An 18,201-nucleotide genomic window follows, 5' to 3' on the forward strand; every position below is an offset into this window, starting at 1 on the left:
CTGGGGTGCGTAAACACGGCACATTTCTCTTGTCGTCCTTTGGTTTGATAGTCGAGGCACTTGTCTTTAAATCACCAGGTTTGACACATGCCATCGCATGTGTTTCCACGGAGGCTCGCGTCTTCGGCTCCGTGGCCGGCGCCCTCCTGGAGCCCTTTGAGAACCTTCTGTGACTTCCATCCCACAGGTACACACCGAGGCTGGGCTGCTGTCCAGATGCGTTTGCTTCACGAATTGGTCTACGCCTCCCGAAGGATGGGGAATCCTGCTCTTTCCGTCAGGCACTTGTCCTTCCTGCTGCAGACCATGCTGGATTTTTTGTCCGATCAGGGTGAGTGAGTTCAGACTACCGCCCTTTTCAGCACTCTTGGCTCTGACCCCCGTAAACACTGGGCTTAGGTCTAGGTGGGTGGTGCTTCCCCATCCTACACGTCCTCTGCTCCCCGTGCTGCCCTCACTGTCCCCCACGGGTGCCTGATGCTGCTGCCCAGCATTCCCTCCCCTCCCGGACCCTCTCTCACCCCACTCTGCTGCTTCTGTGTCTCTGGCTGGTGCCGGGATGCGGGATGCCCCCCCCCCCCACAGGCCCCACTTCCCTTTGCCTACATTGTATCAGACAGAAATGTCCAAGTAGAGCGTGTATATAGAGAAGTGCCTGGTTCATCAGAACGTAGCTCAGTGCATTTGCCCCCGTGACTGTTACCGTTTCTGTAACCGGCAGCTGGAGGAGAAACGTGACCAGAACCACAAGGACCCCTGTGTGCCTGCCAAGGGCGGCTTCTGTCTTTCTCTTACAACCAAGGGTGCCATTTGCCTGTGTTTGTACCCATGGCATCATGTGGTATCTGTGCCCAGGTGTCAGGCGACTTTCTTCTGGGCCCTTCCGTCGGTCGTCTGCTCCTATGGTTACTGGGTGGCATCTGTGTTTTGGGTTTCGGTCATAATCTGTTTATTTCCAGCCCAGATTCCACCCTGGGTCCGGACACTTGGGCACTTGCAGGGCACGGCCCTTTGCCTGTGCCACAGCCGCTTGGAAGGGAGCACGCCAGCACTGGAGCTCTGTGGTGTCCCCGGCCCACCGCCCCTTCTGCCAGGGCCGCTCAGCCAGCCCGTGTGTGTTGCTGGTTGGGCCCCGTGCCCTCTCTGCCCTGGAGATGAACGAGTGGGGAATTTATTCAGAAGTGCTCCTGGGATCGATACCCGAAGGAGAAGGAGGCAAGGTGGGGCAGAGGGAGCTGAGCCTCTGTGCGGTGTCAGCAGAGGCCCCGCCGGCCCACGGAGGGCTCTGTGCTGCGATGGCCCGGCAGTGCTGGCCTGCACTGTCGCGAAAGCCAGGCCCGGTGCCCAGTCCTGCCGTGCCTGCGAGGCAGTTTCTGGAGACGACTCCCACAGCTGCGTAAGGCCTCGGCTGACCCCGTGGGACTCTGAAGCTGGGATGGCCCTTCAGAGAGACAGCTTGCTGGGTGGTGAGGGGCCAGGCCCGACTGCTCCCACAGCCGGGCCCTAGATGCACGCTGCTCCCAGGAGGGGGCGTGCTCGCCCCAGGAGGGGGCAGGCTCGTGGGCGGGCGGCTCTCTCCAGCAGAGAACAGTCCGGAGAGCGCAGCACTCCCGTCCCTGGTGGTGCGCCGCTGTCTGCCGCAGAGCAGACAGACCTCTTTCCAGGTGTTCCTGCGGGGATCTGCCACGGCTCGGCCACCGCACTCCTTCACTGCGCATCCTCTGTCTTCACGGCTTTAGCGCTAGTGGGTATTCCTCCCCCTCTGCCTGCTCTCCTTTCCTGCGGTCATAACAGTCTCCTCTGCTCCAGGATGCAAGGGGGGTGTGAGGCTTAAATGCATTAGTTCCAATAAAGCATTTATCCTGGAGCTTATACTACAACTGGTAATGGTTAGCTTCAGAACAAGTACTCAAGTTGGCATGCGATTGCCTTTACAAAACCAAGAAAACAGTCAGTCTGACTCATGCGCTTTTCTAAAACGGGAGAGGAAAGGGGTTCTTTCGTAGCTGTTACAGCACAAGTGCGGTGCTGTGTTTTAAGCAGAAACAGTTGAGGACCTTGGCTCAAGGTGAAGCTCAAGGGTGCGTCACAGGCTTGGGTGAGATTCCTCTTGTGGGACCTCCTCCTCCACGTCCCGTGTGTCCTTGAACTTCAGGCTGGCCGCGCGGACTTCACGTTGTACCTACCACATGTGCCCATCGTGTGCCGTTTTCTGTGCCCGGTGGCACCTGCTGGAACTTGGGACTGTCACGTTCCTCGGGTGACTTCCACAGCGGTCTCGGAGCGAGGAGCTCCCGTGACATCTCGCTGCTAATGCCCTTGACGCGCTTGCCACGTCCCGTGGTTATTTGTATCTCTTTGGGCTTCGCTGCCCAGACAGAGTCCCCCACGGATGGCGGGACAGCTCGTCCTCTGTGCCCACTTGGTTTCCGCTGCCTTTGGTGCGGCATTTGAATTGTGTTTGTCTTCCTGCCGCCTGCAGAACTCGGCCATTGAGGACTCGCATGGCAGCTGGCTTCGTGAACGGTCCGCACCTTGGTTTCTCTGAAGCCAGGGTTGCAGACGAAGGCAGAGTTCCCAGAACAGGCCGTCTCTAGTGTCCAGTGGTGACGCGGGCATGAGTCTGTCCCTTGTCTGCTGCACTGAACATTTGCTTTGCGATGGGTGACTGGCTCTCCTCACCGACCCCCTCTCCCCGAGGGTGCTTGAACCGCCCCCTGCCCCAGCAACCGTGACGACATAGTGTCCAGTCTGAGTGGAACCTGCCCGCTGGGCCTGAGAGTTCTGATCTGTGGCACGTGTCCCTCCCCACTCTCTTCACGGCCCTGCTCTCTCTCGGCACCGCTTTCCCACATGCCTCACCTTTAATCGTGTGCCATGTTGCACGACCGTGAGTCGCGAGGACGGAGCCCCACGTCCTTGTCCGGAGCTGCTCACACCTTCGTCTGCTTCTTCTTGCAGTTTTTTCTCTTAAATGTGCACCCCCTGTCCTGCAGCAGGGCCTTTGTGCTCCCGCCCCCCTCTCCGTTCCCTGTCACCAAGTGACTCCTCCAGGTATGGACTCCCTCTTGGTAGCTGTTGGCAGGTGCCGGCACGACCAGACCCTCCCACTCTGTTCTCTTCCTCTGTGCGCTGCTCATGGCTGCGGTGAAAGATCCGCACGTCACTAGCTGGTCACCGTCTGTCGTCCTTCCTGGAGCTCCGGGGAGGAGGAGCTTGCTGGTTATTGGAGGTCATGTCCATTGGTGATCTAAAGACCTTGAGTTTGAAAGCAGGGGAACTTGGGGCGTCTGACTGTTGAGCAAAGAGTCGTTTCCTTAAAGGCCTGTGTGTAATGGTATTTGGGTAATTGGAGTCTTCAGAGAAAAGGACAAAAGTCAGGAGGTCTCAAGAGTTCTTTCCTCTGATGGCTGTAACCTCGGATCGATAGTGACGTTCTCCCTGGGCCTCCATTTTCTCATTTGTACAGCTAGGGTGGCACAGTTGTGAGATAGTTTGTTATTATTTTAATGATAAATATTTTAGTTTATTGGATGACCTTTCCTCTGGAGAGCTCATGGTATCATTTATACAGTTGATAGTTAATATTTCTACATATTGCTGCATTGAAATGAAGTGTGGACTAGGAAACAGCCAAGAAAGAAAGAAATGATCCTGGGCTTGAGGGGGGTGCTTTCTAGTCTTCTACGTCCTACGTCAGACTGCTTGGGCGTTTGCAAGGTGAAGGCGCCACGACCTGGGGCTTTCTTGCCCTTCCCTCTCCCACATGTACCCCAACTGTGTGCAGATCTGAGTGAACTCGTAAGATACGAGGACGGTTGTTAACACAAAAGGCTTCAGTTCCCAGCACTCTTGCCAGTTTTTGCAAGATGAAAGTACTAACTTGAGGATGAATGGACATTTCTTGGGAAGCGTGACCGCGTTAACCTTTTACGATCACTCATGTGGGGTCGCTTCTCCTGACTGGGCGTGCCAGCTCCCGTGGCATCGTGGCAGTGCATTGGTGAGCCCCGTGGGCTGTAGGTGCAAACCTGGTCCTGTGTGCTGCCCAGGGGCCCCTTGAAAAGGAGTGGGATCCCTGACTTCACGAAAGCTCAGTGTGGCGGGCGCCCCTTCCTGCTCTTACTTGCCTGTGCCCTGGCCGTCTGCATCTCTGCCTACGTTCTGGGTCACGCCTGTTTCTGCCGCCTTCTGACTGTGACACCCCCTTCATGGAGCCTACCCTGCTCACGTGGTCCTGGCTCCCAGCGCTGCTGGTCTGTCCCCTCCCCTCCCGCCCCCACAGCCTGTGAGCTCCTCAAGGACAGGGAGTGTCCCCTATACCTGGCCCAGAACCTGGCTCCTGGTAGGCCCTGCGATGCTGCAGGGCGAGTGGGGGCTTCTGTCCCGTTCGGTGTGCCCCTGCCGTGCTGCCCAGCTCCTGTGTCTTCTAGCTGGCCACTTTAAGAATCCCTCTAGCCTTTGACCTTCTGCAGCAGGGTTCGGGAAGCCACTGCCCGGGGGGCCAGCCCCAGCCGGCCACCTGATTTTGATTCTTGTGTTGGTGGTTCTAGGATGGCTTTGTAGTTGCTGACACCCATTCCCGTGGAAAGTAAAAGGCTTGCTGCTTTCACATCAAGTTACTTAAAGGCAAGGGGAAAAATTAGGTAGAGATTGAATCTGACAGATTCAAATGAAAAGTCCCAGATGAGAGGATAAAGATTAGCCACACAGTACGTGTGCTCCATGAGTGCGGTGCAGAGAGATGCCCCGCTTTAAGTAATTCCTGTTTGTGCCTCGTGAACAGACGGAGGGTGGGGGTGGCGGTGCTGCTGGGACTGTGGGACAGCCAGTGAGTGAACCTGTGTTAGGGAGCTTCCTCCATCAGACTTGGTGCACCGTGTTATGGCGGCAGACAGGGTGATGTTCTTGCTATAGGTTCAGATGCTTCGTTAGTGAAATTAAACTTTGCATGGTTGGGGCGCCTGGGTGGCGCAGTCGGTTAAGCGTCCGACTTCAGCCAGGTCACGATCTCGCGGTCCGTGAGTTCGAGCCCCGCGTCGGGCTCTGGGCTGATGGCTCAGAGCCTGGAGCCTGTTTCCGATTCTGTGTCTCCCTCTCTCTCTGCCCCTCCCCCGTTCATGCTCTGTCTCTCTCTGTCCCAAAAATAAATAAACGTTGAAAAAAAAAATTCTTTAAAAAAAAAAAAAAACTTCGCATGGTTGCTTGGGCTTGTCCCTGCTGGGGACTAATGGGTTTTTGGGTGTTACTGGGTTCAGTATTTTGCTGGAGGCGACTGGGTCGAAAACCTGTCAAAGCTGCAATTTCTTATCTACTTGGCAGGATTCCTGTAGATTAGAGAACAGGTACCGGGATTGAGTGCAGTGTGTCTGATTCAAAGAAGTGCCTAAAAAGTGTCCTAGGACATTTCTGTTGTTTCCCGCCCAGGGGACCAGGACTCCAGCTCCTTGGTCAGAGGTCAGTGGTTCTTTTGCCTGAGGTGCCTGAAGAGGACCCGAGAGAAATGGAATCTCAGGTGCCTGGGCGGCTCAGTGGGTTGAGCGTCCGACTTCGGCTCAGGTCATGATCTCATGGCGAGTGAGTTCGAGCCCCGTGTCAGGCTCCGTGCTGACAGCTCAGAGCCTGGAGCCTGTTTCAGATCCTGTGTCTCCCTCTCTCTCTGCCCCTCCCCCACTCACGCTCTGTCTCCCTCTGTCTCAAAAAAAAAAATAAACATTAAAAAAAATTAAAAAAAAAAAGAAATGGAATCTTTCATCAGGAGAACGGCAGAGTGAGTGCAGAGGGCTGGTCGGCGTGCAGATGTTCAGAGTTGTGTCATAGGTGATGCACAGTAGCACCATCCCTCCCGTCTGATGGCAGCGGGGAGGGGGTGGGGGGCAGGTGGGAAAGCAGGAGAGGGCCAGGGGAGGGCCGGGCCGCCGAGGAAAGGCGGTCAGTGGGTCTGGCACTCGAGCGCGTGCCGTCTCCTTCCTGGCCGACGTCCCGCACCCCACACTGAAGTTGTTGGGAATGTGCCCGTTGCTGCCCTGCCACTGAAGGTGTGGAGTGAGATCAGGCAGTCAGGTCGTGGTCCCGCTGGAGGAGCGCAAGAATCCCAGTCGCTGTGGTCTAGAACGTGAACTCGATTGGCTGTTAGCGCCCGAGGTCGCTGGCCTCTACCCCTGAGGTGGTGTGTGGGGCGCCTCAGGGCCCGGAGCTCAGAGCTAGCCTCAGTTTCCCTGTCCTAGAACGGGATTACAAGGTGCATCTTGTGAGGGTAGTGTGAGAGTGAGTGAGGTAATGCGGGCCAGTGCGGGCCTCTGGAGTGGCCACTGTGTCGCCCGTCCCCACCCACAACAGTTGTCATGCTTTTCCTGTGGGAACTCGAGTATCTTACTAGACTGTATGTTTTAAAAGAAAGTGTGTTGAGAAGGCACTCGCCACCATACGGTTCACCCACTGAAGGTGCCCTGGTACATCTCCAGGGTCATCTGGCCATCAGACACTGTCGTCCTCCCTGAAGGTGGCCTTACACCTGTCAGTCTCTGTCCCCTCTCAGCCCCCGCCTGAGCCCTCGGGAGGCATGCCGAGGTGCCCCAGAAATAGTTTTTTTAATGTTTATTTTTGAAAGAGAGAGAGAGAGAGAGAGAGAGAGCGTGCGCACAAGCAGGGGACGGGCAGAGAGAGAGGGACACAGAATCCGAAGCAGTGGGGCTCAAACCCACGAGCTGTGAGATCATGACCTGAGCCAAAGTCGGATGCTTAACTGACTGAGCCACCCAGGTGCCTCAGGCTGGGTACCTTTGAAGAGGTTACTGAAGCCTGGTTTCCTGGTCTGTTTTATTTTATGGGAATGAAAATCCGTGCCCTACTCAACTGTGAGAGCCATTGTGAAGCACAGGTGGGATGGGAGATGTGGGGGCTTTGCAGGTGTTGAGAGCTACTGCTCATTACCGTGGTAACCGCTTCTTCTTCGTCCCCTCTTTTCCCTCCCTGTCCCCCCACATTTACTTGTGTCATCCATCAGTCCCATGTATCGCATTCTGAGTTGCCACAGACTTGGATTGAATGCCGTTGTCTTTATGACTTCCGTGACCTTGGACAAATAATTTAACTTCCTTCAGCCCTAGTCTCCTTGCCCGTACACTGGGGATGAGAGTGGCTCACAGGCTGTGAGTCTTACACGTTTGGCGAAGTGCCTAGGGTGGTGCCTGACCTCGTCGTGTGCGTTCAGTGGTAAGAACGTTTTAGGTGATTATCTCTAGAGAACCAGCTTGAGGAAGAGCGCTGGCTAAGGGGAGAGAGGAGTCCGTGTAAACAGGTGGGTACAGGAGCATCGTGGGGCAGTTGACAGTTCTTTTCAGAGGTGGAAGAGTGTTAGGGGTGATGTTCCATGAACAAGGTGACCTTGACCTTGAAGAACCAATTGGTGTTTGCCAGACCAGACTGAGCAGAAGAAATAGTGTCACTTAGAAGATCTTTCTCTAATGCTGGTGGAATTAAGAGTATTTGCTGTGTTTAGGGCAAGCTGGCCACGGTAGCTTGGTGGCAGTCTGTTGTCTGGGATTTGGGGAAGCAGAGTGGATGACCAGTGGTTGTACTGTACGACCCAGCCGAGGCGGTCCTGGGTGTCCCCTCAAGACCCGAGAAAGCACGTGTGCACACAGACACTTGGCCACCGGTGGTCACAGCCGCATTGGGCGTAATGGCCCTGAGACGGGACCAGCACAAGTGGCCGTGGACAGATGAATGGATGAAGAAGACGCAGGGCGTCCTACCTGGATGACTCTCTCTTCCTCATCCCTTCCTGCTTTCCTTTTCCCTGCCGTCCTTCCTTCCTCGTGGCTAACTTGTGCTCATCCTTCACGTTTCAGCGTAGACACCACGTTTATACTTTCCTGTGAAGCCTTTCCTGGGCCCCCAAGGCCATCTTGGGTTCCTCTGCGGTGTCCCCACTGGCGGATGTAACTTGCCTACAGGAGCACTTGGAACCTGCTCTGTGCCTATTGCTTGTCTAATGGACAGACTGCCCGCTGGGGCTGCAGGGTCTCTAACCGGCCGTTTCTCGCGCCTGGCACCTTGTGGCGTGCATTGGTGTGCACATGTTCTTGAGTGCACGAATAACCCACGTTTTCCTCTTTTCAAAAACAACTTTATTGAGATTGAAATCACAGACCATACAATTCACCACTTAAAATGTACACTTCACACTTTTGTATGCTCACAGATATGTGCACCCCCATCACAGTCATTTGTAAACATTTTTATCACCTCAGAGAGAACCCTGTCCCCTGTAGCCGGCTAGGGACACGTGTTGGCACTCACGTCGTGTTGAATGCATTCATCGTAAGTACTTTGGTTTGCTTGCTTTCTTTTCCTGGCCCGCTCTTGCTGTTCCTGGCAATGCCGTGGTGAACATCTTCAGGTCTTTGGCTTTTTTAGCAGGAGGGAGATTTTATCCGGAGAGGGCTCACTGGATCAGTCATTTTGGACGTTTTTATTGCTGTGGAAGCATATTGCCAAATTGCCTCTGGAAGCTTGGTTCTGATTACACTGCTGGCAGTGTGCTGCCGATTCAGTACGTACAGGGTGCTGCCTTGGTGTTTTAATTTGTATTTTCTTGGTAACTTGCAAGGCTGAGTATTTTTCCTGTGTGTCTGTATGCTAATTGCGTGGCTTTCACATGAAATCCTTCCAGTGTTCTCATCAGCTTCCTGTGTCTTGCCTCATTCGAGTCTCATTGGTGGGGTTGGGAGGCAGGTAGGGTCCCAGCCCCCGGCCTGTCGAGGTTGCTGACGTTTTGAGATGCCGAGTAGTTCACCCAGAGACTCCCAGTTATTCAGGGCAGGCAGACTCTAGAAGCCGGCTTTTAGCCCTCGTCAGAGGACCTATGCACAGCTAACTATAAAATCTGTCCCGTGCCGTAATAGACCTGGATGGTGCCCGGCAGCATAAAGGGGTTGGGACGCCTCCCACAAGCGTTTCACTGGACTAAAGCTGAAAGTGTCAGGAAAGTGTTGTAAACATTTTTATGGTGGTCTCCCCAGCAGACCTTGACATTGGAAACAGAGATGCCACCTGTGTCCCTGAGCAGACCCCCTCTCCCCTCCCTTCTTGCTTTCCTGGCCCCTTCCACTGTGGCCGCCAGGACTTAGGCTCTGCTGTGGCAGATGCCCTGTTTCGGCTCAGCCTTCTTTCCTTCCTGAATGGTCCGTTAGCCGTCTCCTGCTAAGCTGGTGGCTCTTGAGCGTGGGGGTTTGGAAACGTGTGGGCGTGTCCTGGATGTGACTGTGGTCACGTGTGTCATCTGCACTCAGTCGCCGGGAACAAGCAGCCCCGGGCAGGGGTGAAGCCAGCCGTGCATTCAGGGCGCCAGCAGCACCCTGGGAAACTGCTCTCCCCTGAGGGCCCCGCTTCTCCTATAGCTCGAGTCCTCGCGGCCTAGAGCTGGGGTGCAGGCCTTTCCTGTTGCTGCTTCTGGAGTCCTCCTTCAGAAACCCCCACTCTTCACATGGGCACGTTGTCGGGACCCATCACCCCTGCCTTGCCTTTCGTTGGGGTCATTTTCTTTTTTTTTTTCTTTCTTTTTTTTTTATTCTTGAGACAGGGAGAGACAGAGAATGAGCATGGGAGGGGCAGAGAGAGAGGGAGACACAGAATCCGAAGCAGGCTCCAGGCTCTGAGCTGTCGGCACAGAGCCCGACGCGGGGTTCGAACCCATGAACCATGAGATCATGACCTGAGCGGAAGTCGGAGGGTCAACCGACTGAGCCCCCCGGGCGCCCCAGTTGGGGTCATCTTCAAACAGCCCGATCGTCCTCCTCACTCTTTGATACCTTCACCTGCTGGCCTGCCCTCCCCAGCAGCAGCTCCGCTGTCTCTGTTCTCTGTGACCTGAGTGTCCCTGGGCAGGGTCCGTTCAGCACTCTCTTGCTCTTGTCCATGGGTGCTTTCTCCTGGTGGATGTCAGCAGGATTCTGTCTGTGTGCGCAGCTCTCTCCTGTCCCTGGTGTCGAGCTCTGCACCCCAGATGACGTGCCCCTCCGTACCCCGCTCGGCCAGACGCTGAGGCCAGAAACTGGGAAGGCAGTCCTGACTCTTTCTCTTCCCTGTCAGACCCTCCTCTGAGTCCTATCAGCAGGTCCTCAGGGTCTCACCTCCTCAACAGACCCCCGATGTGGCCGCTTGTCCCCACCTGCGTCCTTACAGGCACAGGGGAAACCACTGCGAGGTCTCAGCTGCCCGTTCAGCCGCCCGGGGTCTCCCTGGCCTGGAGCCCTGCACCTGCTCTCACATTCGTTGCTTTTCTGCTTCAGACCGTCCATGGGCTCCCGTCATGTTGAGGAGTCGACTGGCCCCACATCATTCCCTCCTTAGCCCCCCAGACCAGCCTCCTTCCATCCGCTGCTCAGCTTCAGGCCTTGTTGCTTTTGTCTCTGTCCTCCCAGGAAGCTTGTTTCCACCCTGTCTCCGGACCGTGTACTTGGGTCTTTCTGCTTGAATCGTCTCCCCAAGATGTTTGTGTGACCGCCTTCTCTGTGTCCCTCGGGTCCGAGTTCACGTGCCCTGTTCGCCGTCTGCCTCGTGGCACCCTTATCTCTTTGCCCTTTCGTGGCTACTCGCCCTCCTGGCCGGAACACGAGCATGCTGGGGGAAGGCTCCGTGTCCTGGGCTGCCACCTAGGACCGTGTGGGGCAGGTGCCGCTCACTGTTTGTTCATTCACCGTCCAACGAGGGAAGTTGTCCAGTTTCCCTCCACCTCCTCTTCCCCTTTTATGAAGTGGGCACCCAAGCCCGCTTCTTGTGGAACCGTGAGGATTAAGACCCATCATCCCTCCTCCGTCTGCCTTGCGGCCGGAGGCTCCCAAGGCCGAGTCCCTCCTCTCCTGTGCATCACTCAGCTGTGTGTGGATTCGGGTATTTGGTGCAGATAACACTTAGCTCTCGGGGGAAATACTCACATGTCAAAAGAAAATGTTGCTGAGCCAACCGTTAGCTCAGGATGTGCAGGACCAGTTCCAGGGCCCCACTCTGGAGCCAGGACCCAGGACTCAGGAGTCTGTGTTTCACCGGGACCCCTGGGAGGCCAGAAGAGCCGGTGTGCTCCAGGGGCTGGGAAATGGCCTTTGAGAAGCAGTGGGGTATTTTTCACAGAGTCCTTGTCACTAATTCCTGAAAACCAGCATCTTTCTCTTGCCTTCCTTAGTCATTATTTCTTTGGTTAGGAAGTGAAATACACAGGCTCGCTGTCCTCAGAGGGGGCCTCTGGCGTCCCTGCTCCGTGGGAGCCAGTTTTCCCAGATCACACTTGTGGCTTGACACCCAGTGAGATTTCTTATAGGAAAAGTCATGCAAAACTACACGATGGCGTTACATTTATAGATTTGGCAAAATGCTTTCATTGAGAGGAGAGCCTGAGGTTGACGTGAAGTCGGAGTTGTCGAGGCCGAGTGTGTGTCGGCAAAACCTTCCTCTGTGAGGGAGTCGGGAGAGCAGGCTCAGGACTGCGCGGTGTCAGGCGGGACGAGGCGCGTACGGACAAGCCCACCTCCGTGTCTCCACCCCCATGCTTTCTCGCCTGCCGCAGTTGTAGACTTTTTGTGAATTACAGTTTTTTGGTGACCTTTTGTACTTGAGGGTATGTTAATATGTCTCTCTGACATTTTTTGAATTTAAGTAAATTGTGAGATGGTATCGAAAACAGGGGCGCCTGGGTGGCTCAGTCAGTTGAGCATCCTACTTCGACTCAGGTCATAATCTCACAGTCCGTGAGTTCGAGCCCCGCGTCGGGCTCTGTGCTGACAGCTCGGAGCCTGGAGCCTGCTTCCAATTCTGTGTCTCCCTCGCTCTCTGCCCCTCCCCCGCTCACTTTCTGCTTCTCTCTCTCTCAAAAATAAACATTAAAAAAAAAAAAGAAAATAAGAATACATCATTTTACTGGATTTTGGTATCAGAGATTATGGAAAAAATAACATTGAGAGTCTCCTATAATGGGGACTAATGGATGAAAACCCAGGGCTTGGGTTTTGAACTCCACATGTTGTAACTTATTCCCATTAGGAAACATACGGTCTTCAGATTTAAGTTTTACCTCCCAGCTTTGCGTAGCAAGGCATCAGGAACTGCGATACGAACTCTGCCCAGAAATGAAGGCCATAATTTTTAAATCGTCAAGGTAATGTGTATTATTTGGCTTCACGTTTTCCGTTCCTGTCATGCTTTTTACCCCTCGTAGGTTTTTTTCCAGATGGCCCCTGTGGTTTCTTCGGAGGTTTTCATTGAGGTGGCTTTCATTTTTCACCTGGGTGGGGAGAAGGGAGGATAAACGTGTGAACCCTTATGTGGGAGCTCCTCCACAAAGGGTGTGATTTGTTTCCCCCGCGGTTTATACAGTCCCTTTTGTTTGTTCGGAAACAGACAGAAGGGGCTGAACCCAAACGGGGCAGAAGTGAAGGGAAGCTTTTGACTTCTTGTAGTTGTGTTTGAAGAGATAAATACTGTGTAGCACAACATAATAAGTACCTGCTAGCTAAACGCATTCTCGGTCGAGAAACCACACATGTAACATAATGAGCAGAAAAACTCTCAGTGTGTCAAAATCCCAAATATATTAGCGGACTTAGTAGTTACGGGAAAATACTAATTTGCCAAGTTTTACACGAACCAGAATAGAACACCCTGGGGTGGTATCACGAGGGGCCCTTTGCGCGTAGCCTCGACAGGACTCCATGGGTCACATGGGGCACGCTGTCGGCCGTGGGGTGCGGTCTTGCTGTCCTGTGACTTGCCCACCGTCTTACGAAGTGTCTGCGTGCCATTGCCCAGGCCAGATGTGGCCGTTTCTGGTCTAGAATACGGCGGTACCTCCCAGGGGATGTCCTTGTCTCCCGGAACCCCTTTCTCGCCTACCGGCCCCCAGACTCTCAGGTGGTCTTCCCATGGCACGTTTTTACGCAAAGCAGTCCTCTGCTCAGCACGCGCGCAAGGCTTCCCGTTGCTACAGAAATAGAGTTCAAGTCCGTAGTGTGTTTGGCGGTGTGCTTTTCAGTGTGGCGCAGCCCGTGGCTGCTGCGTGGACGAGGCCTAGCTGCTGTCCCCGGAACAGAGCCTCCTTGCTCACGTGTGAGCTTTCTCTTCGGGGTTTCTACTGCCCGGAATGCAGCACCGACCTCCCCCACCTCTGACAGCTCTCCTTGACCCTTCAGGCAGCAGGAAGAGTCTTTCTTCTCCACGTCCCCCACACTTCTGCAACCCTGCTTGTCACTTGCACGCTAACGGCGGGATTTCCTGTCTGTGGACTGTGTGCACTGAGGCCGGCAGGTGGGGTTGAGGCCTCTTTTTCCCCAAACCCCAGCCCAGCACGAAATCTGGCTCAGGGGGGCTCCATAGGTGCTTGTTAAGAGTTGCCCCGTTTTCCCTGACACCGCTCATGGGTAGGTCGCGGGAGCATCATGCTTTCCTTCTGTGCTGCTGGGAGGGTTAGAGACAGTGTCTGTGAAGAGCCTAAAACGTAGTATGTGCTCGATAAACTGTCATTGTCACTGACGGTTTGCTTGACTTGCCGAGGTGTTTCCACACACGTTGCACACGCAGTTCCTGGAGTGAGGGATCGAGGCAGGACGTCGTCGGCATAAGGGAGGACGGCTCACCTGCTGTCATTGCAACAGTGGCCTTCAGACTTTCTTGGCCGTGACCCAGCTTAGGAAGTACATTGTGTACTCAAACCCGTATGTTTCATGAAGCAACATCGATTATGTGTGATGTCCCGTCTCAGCCAGCTCAGCTGCTGGAACGAGATACCAGACGGGGTGGTTTAAACAACAGAGGCCGATTTTCTCACAGTTTTGGAGGCTGGAAGTCCAAGATGGAGGTGCTGGCAGGTTTATTCTGAGGACTTTCTCGTCAGCTTACGGACCGCATCCTCTCCCTTTGCCCTCACGGGGTCACCCTCTGTACAAGTCTGTTCTAATCTCCTCCCATTAGGACTGTAGTCAGATTGGACTGGGGTCCCCCTGTGACCTCGCTTTGCCATAATGACCTCTGTAAAGGCCCTGTCTCCAAATTCAGTCATATTTGCGGTGTCCTACTGGGCATGAGCACTTCAGCGTATGATTTTGCAGGGGACACACTTCAGCCTGGAACGTGAACTCTGGTCTGTCCTGTCCCCTCCCCTGGGATGCTAGTCACTGCCCACTAAGCTGATTTTTATGACCCACAGAGAAGTCAAAATTTGCCTTAAGTTACAGCACTTTCCTTTTAGAGCTGGCAGTGGAATTGAAATGGAGGGGACTCGTTTGAAATGGGTCTCCTGCACACTTCCAGTGTCTCTTACGACCAGTGGTCCGTACGTGTCCGTGTCTCCTCCCTGTGTAGCACGTGCACAGAATAAAGTGGATTGGCTCACGCAGCTGTTGCATCTCCCTGGTGTCCTGGGACGTTGACTTAAGAGAGAGGACGGAGGCATTTGTGCACACTTCTCTGTGCATCTTTTTTTTTGTTTTTTTGTTTTTTTTTTTTAAGAGTTTGAGTTGAATTCAAATTGATATTGACAAAGCATCTTCTAAGTGGCAGGGATCTATTTTGGGGCCAGAAATGGCACGTCCCTTAGTAAAAGGCAGAGGCCTTCTTCAGGCTGTTCAGGTTTTATCTCTTCTCTGGGTGATTATCTGGACAGGTGACCCCCCCTTTGCAGGGGAGGAGAGCCTGTATGCAGTCCAGACAACACCCAAACCGCAGCGCAAAGTGCCAGCCCGTTTTCTCTGCGTGAACAGCACCGGGGGTCTGTGTCATGTGGTAGGTCGAACGGTCTGCAGAGGCAGGGGGTTTGGACGGTGCTGGAAGAAGAGAGTGTCACCAGGCTGCTGACTGAGCCCGACCGACTGCCCGTACCCGCCTGTCACGGCACGTCGTTCCGTCATCGCGAAGGCGAGTTCCCGCTCAGTGTCTGCAGGTGCTCCTGACCTTCCAGCCGTGTTTTATGTACTTCCGGGGATGATGTCAGTGAACCTGGGAAGATGCAAAGGTCCAGGGGCTTATTTCTGTCGGATGTCAAGGCTCTGCTCTCTGTGCGGCTCACGGCAGTGGGGTAAGAGAGCGTCCCAGAGCGGCGCTCAGGGCAGTGTTGGTGCAGCTGCCTGTGGATTTAGGTCAAGTGACAGAAAGAGCCAGCGGTGCTGGAGTGGGAAAGGTGCCGCAACAGGTGGGCTGGAGGGCACCGCCTGCGGGCGGCTTTCGGGCTCCCGGAGGCTGTGATGTCGCGGTGAGCCTGCAGGGGCAGGGACCTGTGGCCGGGCCACGCGTGGTACGGGAGGGAGCGTCCCGAGCGGGGTGGTTTCTCGGCCCCTCGCAGAGCCCGCTGCCTCCTCGGCAGCGGACGGACGCCCCGCGCCCTGTACCCAGCCCAGCGCCTGGCTCACCGCGGGGACGCGGGCCACGATCCCGTTGGTTCCGTGCCTCAGGCTCCCTTTGGCTTTAGCGAGTCGAGTTCACAGCGTCACCAGCAGTATCCCGGGCGTGGACGCTGCCCGGGGCCCGGTGCTCAAGGCCTTGCACGGGGCGCCCGAGCAGCCCACCCGCGGGCGCTGGCAAGGCGGGCGCTGGCAGGGCCGTGTGGGCGAGCCGGGGGGCCCTGTGGTGCGCGCGTGGGGCTCAGACCTGTGGCCTCCTCTCGGGTTTGTTTGTGCCTTTCTGGTGGCCTCATTCTCCGTGTGAGTGCCCGGCTCACCCGCCCCGGTCCTGCCCGTCTGAGGCCTGACCGTGGGGCCTGGCCGGCCTCCCCCTCCCGGGCGCCCCCTCCTTCTTCCCGCTCTTCCTGCTGCGACTTTTCCCAAGCGCAGCACCCTCAGGGCGCAGAGAACCGGGACCTGCTCTGCCTTCACGGCGGTTTCTGGGTCCCAAGAGGGTCCCGACGGCACTGGGTATCGTACGCTGGGCCCCGGGAATGTCCCTGCACGTGCCCTGACACGCGTGGGCCACTTGAGCCTCGCGGTCCTTACGCTTGCTTTGCGGTGAGGAGGTGAGGTCAGAGGTCGGAGGTCAGCTAGCCTGAAGCCTCCACTGTAGGGTTGGGAGGGAGGGGGCTGTGGCCCCAGGCTCTGGAGTCTGCGCTCGGGCCCGCTGGCCCCGAGGGCCCCCTCCTCGACGAGCACTCATCCATCCGCTGAGTGTCCCCGCCCTGCCCTGATGAGGAGCCCGGCCACGTGCCACACCTTAACACCTTAGCTTGTCCCCGTGCAGAGTTCTCTGTCAGCTTGGGTACAGCTGTCATTTGTTGGAAAGACAAGGATTGGAGGAGAGAGACGATGTCAGATTGCGTTTATTCAGCGGCTTCGTTTTATCCCCAGCTCATTGCTTTGCTCCTCAACCCAGAGAACACGCGTTAGAACTTCCTCGTCATCCGCATCACAGTGGGCTGGACCCTGGCCCGGGGAAAGCACTCTCCTGGGCCTCCCTCCCAGTTGTGTCACGGGGTGAGGGAGGGTGGGAAGGAAGAGAAGTTGTGTATTTTCCCGATGTTTCCGTGGTCCTCACTTTGACATGGCCTCTGTGTTGCTCACACATGGGCATTGCGGACGCGGGCTCCCCGGGACCACAGCTGCATCTGGAAACGTGACAGATCTCTGTAGAGGGAAATCTTTTGTTACACTGCAACTTGTGATCATGTGTTGTAAAGTCAGAAAGGTTTTTTACCTCGGGGACGTGCCACAGAAGTATGTTTATGCCACTCATATCCTTCTCCTTGGGGTAGTAACCAGAGCAGCTGGAAAGAAAGTTCTGGTTTTAAAAAATTACAAGATTAATATTATGTAGAAGTAATTCTTTGAGTATTGAAAAGCAAGGTTATTAACAACCAGAAATCACAAAGTAGGTCAGCGAGGGTGTAAATTTAAAATAGTCTATGAAGACTTATGGTGTGGATTTAAGAGTTGAGCTCTTGGCTGAGGTGCCTCGGTGGCTCAGTTGGTGAAGTGTCTGACTTCAGCTCAGGTCATGATCTCACAGCTCATGAGTTCGAGCCCTGCATTGGGCTCTGTGCTGACAGCTCAGAGCCTGGAGCTGCTTCGATTCTGTGTCTCCCTCTCTCCTTGCTCCTCCCCGGCTTGTGCTGTCTCTCTCTCTCAAAAATAAATAAATATTAAAAAAAATTAAAAACAAAGGAGTTAACCTCTTGGTATATTTAAAATATACTTTTATTATTATTATTTTAAATGTGTATTTATATTTGAGAGAGAGAAATAAACAGATCACAAAAGGGAAAGGGGCAGAGAGAGAGGGAGACACAGAATCCGAAGCAGCCTCCAGGCTCCGAGCTGTCGGCACAGAGCCCGACGTGGCGCTTGAACCCACTAACCATGAGATATATGAATATATGGGTTTTTTAAAATATATATTTAGATATTTTTTTAAATGTTTATTTATTTTTGAGGGAGAGAGAGAGAGACAGACAGAACATGAGCAGGGAGGGGCATAGAGAGAGGGAGACACAGAATCCAAAACAGGCTCCAGGCTCTGAGCTGTCAGCACAGAGCCTGATGCAGGGCTCGAACCCACGAGCCATGAGATCATGACCTGAGCCGAAGTTGGATGCTTCACCGACTGAGCCACCCAGGCACCCCTAAAATATACTTTTTAAAATAAAAATTTGCTCATATTTTACGCTTATATTTCCTGTGCTTTGTTTTTTTTTTAATGGAGGAACTGGTCCTTTATTCCAAAAAGACACTTGTCAATTTTCAGCATGAATACAGTTACACTGTTGGTTTCTTTCTCCCAGTTGGCGCCCGGAGAGAGCCCACCAAAGGAGAGTGTGTTGTAAGCCCAGAAGCTGCTGGATGTGCATCTAACAGACCTCACACAAATCTCACCAGAAGGGGAATTGGGCAGGGAAAGAAACTTTAAAAGACCAGCACATGTCAGCCCAGACTGTAGAGAGCTCTCAGCCCGACGGGGTGGCCAGCGTGCCCCAACCCTAAAGGAGCAAAGTTTCAAAGTAGTATAAAACGTAAAACCAGCTTTGTACATAAGCTATTCAGGATTTCTCCAGTACTAGCTGATACAAAGCACAGTGAGACGGCACTTTCAGGGACAGCAGCTTCAGACCCAGAGAGGGGGGGGGTGACAGGTGTTTGTTTCATGCGGCTAAATCTAGCGGCAAACACATAATTCTCTTAATTTTCTTCTTTCTTTTACGGAGGCAGGAGAGCAAATAAGTGGTCACCTCCA

General features: G+C 54.5%; 1 protein-coding gene across 6 annotated transcripts in view; it reads left to right on the forward strand.

Moving 5' to 3' along the window:
- TRAPPC9 (trafficking protein particle complex subunit 9) overlaps nt 1–18,201 on the forward strand; it is a 568,037-nt gene that overhangs the window by 79,843 nt on the left and 469,993 nt on the right. For all 6 annotated transcript variants that reach the window (XM_086696009.1, XM_086696010.1, XM_086696012.1 and 3 more), the window contains one exon: nt 188–331. In XM_086696009.1, coding sequence (XP_086552135.1) covers nt 188–331 — 144 coding nt within the window. The remainder of the gene's footprint in view (nt 1–187; nt 332–18,201) is intronic.

The sequence above is a fragment of the Puma concolor genome, chromosome F2 (genome assembly GCF_028749965.1).
Source record: "Puma concolor isolate L17-30 chromosome F2, mPumCon1.1.hap2, whole genome shotgun sequence".
NCBI lineage: Eukaryota > Metazoa > Chordata > Mammalia > Carnivora > Felidae > Puma > Puma concolor.